Source organism: Citrus clementina, unplaced genomic scaffold (genome assembly GCF_000493195.1).
Source record: "Citrus clementina cultivar Clemenules unplaced genomic scaffold, Citrus_clementina_v1.0 scaffold_7, whole genome shotgun sequence".
Classification (NCBI taxonomy): domain Eukaryota; kingdom Viridiplantae; phylum Streptophyta; class Magnoliopsida; order Sapindales; family Rutaceae; genus Citrus; species Citrus x clementina.
This window is the reverse complement of record NW_006262075.1, coordinates 3638628-3646465: the sequence shown is the minus strand read 5'-3', so window position 1 is coordinate 3646465 and position 7838 is coordinate 3638628. Positions and strand designations below refer to the sequence as shown.

Here is a 7838-nt window from a genome sequence, read left to right as displayed (position 1 = left end):
TCATGTTCTTTCCTTGAAAACCCCTTATCAATATCTTTTCAATCTAAAGCCAGATTATCCATTTCTCAAAACTTTTGGTTGTGCTTGTTTTCCTTTCTTAAGAGATTACAATCATCACAAGTTCTATTTTCATACTTCTAATTGTGTTTTCTTAGGGTACAGCCTTTTACACAAAGGCTACAAATGTCTCCATTCATCAGGGAAAGTTTATATAGCCAGTCATGTTCTCTTTGATGAAACTTATTTTCCATATTCTAATGATCCCACCTTCTTGCATTCTATGCCATCAAAGTCCTCTGACTTTTTTTACAATTCATTCCAATCCTTTCATATTTCAATCCCTAATAGCAATCAGCATCCTTTTGAAGTTGCTTATGCAGGTACAGATTCCCATACCTCAAGTTCTACTCACAACATCATCCCACTCCCTTTTACCACATTACCAGCTGCAACCTCAAACACCACACCAGCTGCAACCTCAAACACCACACCGGCTGCAACTTTCAACACCACACCAGTTGCAACCTCAACCATCACACCAGCTGCAACCTCAAACATCACACCAGCTATAATCTCAAACATTACACCTTTACCTACAATAAATCAAACCTCTCCAGACATGCCATTATCAACTTACAAATCACTTTCTTCACCTCCACAATCCATCATATCTACTCATCCTATAATTACCAGAGCTAAAGCTGGCATATTCAAACCAAAGGCATTCTTGACAGCTCATAACAGTTTAGAACCATTTAATGGTGGTAAAGCTTTGTCTGATTCTAAGTGGAAGGCAGCAATGCAAGATGAATTTGATGCTCTCATTAGAAACAAAACTTGGAGCCTAGTACCAATGGATCCAGAATACAAGTTAGTAGGTTGCAAGTGGGTTTTTCGAACCAAATATAATACTGATGGTTCAGTTTCTAAGTACAAAGCTCGTTTAGTTGCAAAGGAGTTTCATCAGACAGCTGGAGTCGATTATTCAGAAATTTTCAGCCCGGTAGTAAAGTCTTCTACAGTCAGAGTTATTCTTAGCTTGGCAGTCATGCAAGGCTGGAATGTTAGGCAAATTGATGTCAATAACGCATTCCTTAATGGGGATCTCATTGAGGATGTGTTCATGCAACAACCAGAAGGCTTTGTTTCAGAGGGAGGATATGTCTGTAAACTAAACAAAGCCCTTTATGGCTTAAAACAAGCTCCAAGAGCCTGGTATGATAAGTTTAAAGGATGTCTTACAAGCTGGAATTTTACTAATTCTAAGGATGATACTTCTCTATTTATCAGGCATGATGTCAAGAGTATAATTCTTATCTTAATATATGTGGATGACATTTTGATCACTGGATCAGATTCAGATCTATTGGAATCTTTCATTGCTAAGCTCAGCAAGGTCTTTGCACTAAAAGACTTGGGTCTAGTGACATATTTCCTTGGTGTAGAAGTCTGCTATACAGATAATGGGATGCATCTCTCTCAAACTAAGTACATCAAGGATCTGTTGTCTAAAGCCTTAATGCAAAACTGTAAAGAAACTGACACTCCTTTCAGCACAGGCTACAAGTTGGAAAGATCAGCTAAGGGTTCTTTGGGTGCAGAATTTGAGAATGCAACTCTATATAGAAGCATTGTTGGAGGGTTGCAATACTTAATTCCGGACCAAACATTGCATATTCGGTCCATAAGCTTAGTCAATATCTAAGTGCTCCTACACTTCAACATTGGTTAGCTTGCAAAAAGGTGCTCAGATATCTTCAAGCAACTGTCACTTACGGTCTCTACATTCAGAAGGAGGGAACCTTGGAGACTATAGGATTGACAGGATATTCAGATGCCGATTGGGCTTGTGACATTGATGACAGAAAATCTATTGGAGCTTATTGCATTTTTCTTGGCAATAACTTGGTTTCCTGGTCTTCTAAAAAGTAAGCCATTGTAGCTAAATCTAGTATTAAGAGTGAATACAGAGCTTTGTCAGCAGCTAGCTCGGAAATCTCTTGGCTGCAATCTTTATTTTCTGAGCTTAACATCACGAAATTACCAACTCATGTTCTATGGTGTGATAACCAAAGTGCTGGAGATCTAGCCAGAAATCCAGTTTTTCATTCAAGATCAAAACACATAGAGCTAGATGTTCACTATATTAGAGACAAGGTTCTTAACAAGGAATTGGAAGTGAGGTATATTCCTACTAAAGAGCAAGTTGCAGATGTCCTCACTAAGCCCTTGTCATTCCCTAAGTTTAGTTACTTTCGATCCAAGCTCAATGTGTTTGGTAGACCCTTGAGCTTGAGAGGGGATGTTAAGGAAGCTCGTATGCATAGAATGGTCAGTGAAGTAGAGGATTGTAACACCAACTGTTTACAGATACAAGTGAATGACATGGCTTGCCAGCTGGAGCCTGGTGATTTTGTAATCTCTTGCACACGTGAAGATTAATAGAATCTGTTATAGTCTTTCTTGTGCAAAATAGTTAGTTAGATAATTAGCTAATTAGCTTTTATGATTAGTTATAAAAGTTAGTTAGTTAAAATCACTACTGATGTATATAAAGAGAATAATGTACAAATTCGTTGTATTGTGATTTTGTGAAAAATAAACAAATTCTGTTTTCTCTGTTTCAATATTATTGATTTTCTACTCCTATCATAACATCTCCTTCGACTATCAGTCCATCCCCTGTCGCTCAGAAATCCATTTACCCAACCATTCCCTTTGCTGATTTTGACATCGTTAACTGCAATTTTGTTGTTTCGTGCTATCTTCAGAATGGTGGCATTTGACAATGGCTTTGACTCTCAATGACACAAGCGATCGACAAAAAGTTAAAATCCTTCAGGTGAAGAGAAGAAAATTGCATTAGCTCTCCTCTCTCGAGTTTGAACGCCCAATGTTTTATTGGTGAACAAAGCATTAGATTTTCTTCATTCTCTGTCATTTTTTTTCATTAAATATGTTCTAATGGCTTGTTGCAGAATTTCTATAGAAGATGAGCAATAGATTTGTGTTGGACATGATAATTGATAATTAGTTTACAAAAATAGTGTTTGTTAAAAAATACGTTTAAGGTTATATTTTGTCATTTTTTTTCTTGTTCAATTTGTTGTCATTTTCTGTGAAACTCAATTTAAAATTGTTTGCAGGTAAGTTTAATTTTTTCTTTTGTTCAATTTGCTGTCATGCCTGTCGTCATTACTAGTGAGATGGGTATCATCGCCTAAGTGATGAAAATGGTCGATGGCACCACCACCTGGTCGAGGGGTGTTATCACCTATGATGGCAATGGGCGATGGTATCGTAGATGGTTGCCATCGCCTAAGCATTAGTGGTGGGCGATAGGTGCTATCACTCAAGTGATGGTAGCAGGCGATGGCACCATAGCCCAATCAATGGGCAATGATAGCCATCATCCACATTTGACATGGGTGATGGAAGCTATCCTTTTATTTTAAAAGTGCATTTGATACACTGTATTATATTATGTTGTATTGCACTATTTTAATGTTGATATATTGTATTATGTTGTATTGCATTAGTATTGTATTATAACAATGTTGTACAATTTTAGATGTTATATTGTACTGTATTAATTTTTAATTAGACTATATTTAGCGTTGCATTGTATTGTATTAATTTTTTGTGACTAATTAAATTAAATAATTAGAAAATAATATTTATTAATACTTAGAAAAATAATAAATATAGAAATCTTAAATTTTAGAAATTTTAATAATTTTTTAGTAAATGTTAAAAATTAATGATTAAATTTCTAAAATTTGTATTATAATAATAATAAAATAAAATATGTAAAATTTAATATTATATGTAAATAATAAATTTATATTATAATTATTAATATAAATTTATAAATTACCATATTTGTTCGAATTCAAGAGTGTAAGGAATTTTATTGTATGCTTAGTTTTGATACTAATTTTTTTCAAATTGGTTACAAGGTAAATTTAGGTCAAGTTTCAAATGATTTGATTGGAAAAGAATTAATTTGAACTCAATTTGAATTTGTAGTCCGATCCGATTCCATTCGAATATAGTTCAAATTAGATAAAAAATTCAGATTGAGTTCAAATCGAATTAGGTTATGATTACATATAGATTAAGTTGGTTTTAGATTACAATTAGATTTGGGTAAAACAGTATGGATTCGGATAATGTAAAAAACAACTTTCTTATATAAATTTATAGGATTTGATTTTTATTGAAATTGAAATTTAAAAAAATCACTATTAAGCTTGAGGGAGTTAGATCTCTATGCTCATACTCACTATACTATTAATTCTAACTAAAATCATTGATAATTATGACTTTTTGTTGTTGGAAAGTGTTATTAAACATAAAAAATTATTGAATTTAAAAAATTAAAAATGTAATCAAAAATTGAAATTAATTGTTTAATAAATACCATGAAAAAAATTTCATTGTTGGTGGCTATCGACTGGGCTTAGAACTAAAAAGTGGCAATTGGTTTGAGGTGGCGCGGTCAAAGTCAAGCAAGCTGCAGCAATGGTCACCGGGGCCGATAGAGCAGACTGCAGCAAGTTGTGTCACGGTAAAGTAGAGGTCTCATCACGGTGACCTAGCTTCATGCTGGTGAGATGGCTGGGCCGGCCGATAGGGTGCACGACGGTGAGTATGATCAGATCGGGTCTTCGTGTGCGCTAGGTGCGCAATGGTTTGTCACTTTCTTCAATTCTTGTGTGTTGTGTAGTCAGTAATCAACTAGATCTTAGATATTTGAGTTAAAAATTAAAAAAATAATAATAATGTCAAATGTTAACCCGATCAAATTTTTGGATCAAATCGGATCGAGTTACAGCCTCAATCTGCATGTGAACCGAACCCAAATTAATCAGATTGGGCCGGGTTATTTGCCCACCCTAGCTACAGAATTGTCCTAAAAAAGAATTAGTTAAAGAGTGAGATGATATTGGGCCGTTATAGCGCTGGGCTTGGCTTAAGTTACTGAGGGGGGGTCGTCCAATATCGTTGCGGTCCAGAAAACCTAATCAGCAAACAAGGAGCGGGCGGCCGGTTTTGGACCGTTAGGTCAGGTCAGACGAATCATTTTGAATTGAAAAAGTCCCGCTCTTCAACTCATTTTAAAAGCCCTCCTCTCGCCGTCAATCTGTCTCTGGAATCGAGAAGACAAGAGACGTTGGATACAAAGTAGAGACTCGGACGTTAGAAAGAAATTTGAATTCAAAATCAAATAAGAAAGACGAAATGGCGACGAATATCGGGATGATGGATTCGGCTTATTTCGTCGGTAGATCGGAGATCCTCGCTTGGATCAACTCCACTCTTCATCTCAATCTCGCCAAAGTTGAAGAGGTTTTATACTTCTTCTTCTTCAAAACGTAAACCTAGCTTATTTTTTGTAATTTCTGATATAATTTGTTTGAATCTCTGAAATTCAGGCATGTACGGGAGCAGTTCACTGTCAGTTAATGGATGCGACTCATCCAGGGATGGTGCCGATGCACAAGGTCAACTTCGACGCCAAGAGCGAGTACGAGATGATCCAAAATTACAAGGTCCTTCAAGATGTATTCAACAAGCTTAAGATCACTAAGGTGTTTTTCTTTTTCCTTATTCGGAATTTGGATTTTAAAAAAAAAATGTTACGTTTATTAATTCTATTTATGATTATACAAAATTCTCCCACTCATCGATTTATTAATTCTATTTATGATTATATTTTGGCCTTTTGACAATTTAGCACATCGAGGTTAACAAGCTGATTAAAGGAAGGCCGCTTGACAATTTGGAATTCATGCAATGGATGAAGAGATACTGCGATTCGGTTAACGGAGGTCTTATACACAGGTATATTTTTTCCTATTTATATTTTGGACTTGTATCCTTCTCAGGCGTTATCTCTTAAAACTAAAGAAAGCATTAGTTTGGCTAATTTTATTCCCATCCAATACATATGTATATGGATTATTATTCTAATACTATTTTCAATTTGGTACATTCCACGTCATTTATTAAAATATCACGATTTTAAAATATCTGCCACCTGAACTTCCTATCTTCATAATTATATATTGGTTTTTAATGATTATTGATTGATTAGAACTGCTCTGGTTCCTTTTTGATACTTGGAACTTGGAAGTCTAATGGATACTGTTGTTTGGCAAAGCAAACTAAGGTTGAATTTAGACCAATGGGTCAATTTTAAATTGATTATTGTCTGATCCGCAAAACTTCTAGATTAATTGAAACTTTCATTTATTTATGTACCTTTTTGTTTATTTCTAAAGATAGAAATGAAACCACCCCTCTCCCAGCAATGTAAGGAGATTCAAAGTCCAAACGCCTTGTACTGCCCCTCAGAGGTCTTACAAGTTAAACCAAGTAGCACCCACAATAACTAATTGTGTTGATACTTGTTTACCCCTTGAAATTTATATTAACAAGAAAAATTTAATGGTAAATATCTGAAAGACTGTATGTATTATCCTGATGTCTTCTCTTCCAGGCCTTCAAGCTTTCATACGAGACGAAAGTTTCCAGGCTCCCTTTCTGTCTAGGTTTTTTGGATGATGACTTATGAATTATGTCATATATAGTAAACTGCTTATTACCATTGTTGATAGTTACAATCCATTGGAAAGAAGGGAGTCTTGCAAGGGAGGAAAGGAAGCAAGCAAAAAATCTGCATCATCTCAATCTACAAACAAGGGTGTGACAGCCGCTCCTAAAGCTCAGTCTTCTCACAATGCTCGAAGGCATGATGTAACGTCTGTCAACCCTACAACTCAAGCTATTAAGACCTCAAAGCCATCTGCTGTTGTGCCAGCATACGATGAACAGGTAGATACTTCATATGAAATGTGATTGACAGAGATATTTTAGCATGACATATTTGTGAATCTAATACTTCTCTTATGCAGATCACAGAGCTGAAGCTGTCAGTGGATAGCCTCGAGAAGGAGAGGGACTTCTACTTTGCGAAGTTACGAGATATTGAGATTCTGTGTCAGAGTCCGGGGATTGAACATTTGCCTGTAGTGTCTCTTGGCTATATCTTTGGTGACATTCGAGTAGTGCATAATCTTATATAAACGACTGGTCTTATGAAGTGATAATAACTGACTTTTGTACTGTTTATAGATTGTAGGAGCAATTAAAAGGATCCTGTATGCTACAGATGATGATGCATCAGTGGTGGCTGAAGCTCAAGCCATGGTGTTCCATCAGCAGAAAGAAGCAGAACCGCTGAGTCCTATTGCTGAAGTGTCGGAAGAAAGAACAAGTTCAGAAACTCAGAAGAGGAAGAACATTGTGAATGTTGATGTTGATACTGCTGGCATCACAACATTGTCTCCTAGGCAAAGGCTCTCTGATGTTTCTGATGTCCACTGCAGTGGGTCACCTCTTATGACTTACTGAGTTAACTTCTCATTTCCATGATTTACTTGTTGTATTCCATCTAGCTTGCAAGATAGTTTTCTCTGCACATTTTACCATATATGTTGTAGCAATTGATGTTTCAAATGTACTTCAGAAAATGGTGGGATCGTGAAATACAGTGTTTTACAGTTAGCCTAAGATGATTACACAGCTGCTTCTGTTTGCCTGGAGCTCGAAATTATATCTGCCATTTTGCCTCAAGTTCTTTTGTTTGGCATTTTTCGCTCATTTTTCTCTAATGAAAATCAGAAACATAGATAAAATACTTTAGGGAGTGATGAAGCTCTTCTTCTTAGCTTTCAATTGTGATTTTTCATTTGTTGAAATGTTAGAGATTGGAAATCATTTGCTTTTCTTACAGAAATTGTTTAAATGGATGAAGAATTTCTTACAGAAAT

At 35.6% G+C, this 7838-nt stretch overlaps 1 protein-coding gene across 1 annotated transcript; it reads left to right on the top strand.

Moving 5' to 3' along the window:
* Nucleotides 1-4838: 4838 nt before the first annotated feature.
* Nucleotides 4839-7580, top strand: LOC18035782 (microtubule-associated protein RP/EB family member 1C). Its single transcript, XM_006425920.2, has 6 exons — nt 4839-5352; nt 5439-5594; nt 5741-5847; nt 6624-6840; nt 6921-7034; nt 7141-7580. The coding sequence occupies exons 1-6, from the start codon at nt 5245-5247 to the stop codon at nt 7417-7419; spliced, it is 981 nt and encodes a 326-aa protein (XP_006425983.1). The 5' UTR covers nt 4839-5244; the 3' UTR covers nt 7420-7580.
* The last annotated feature ends 258 nt before the right edge of the window (nt 7581-7838 follow it).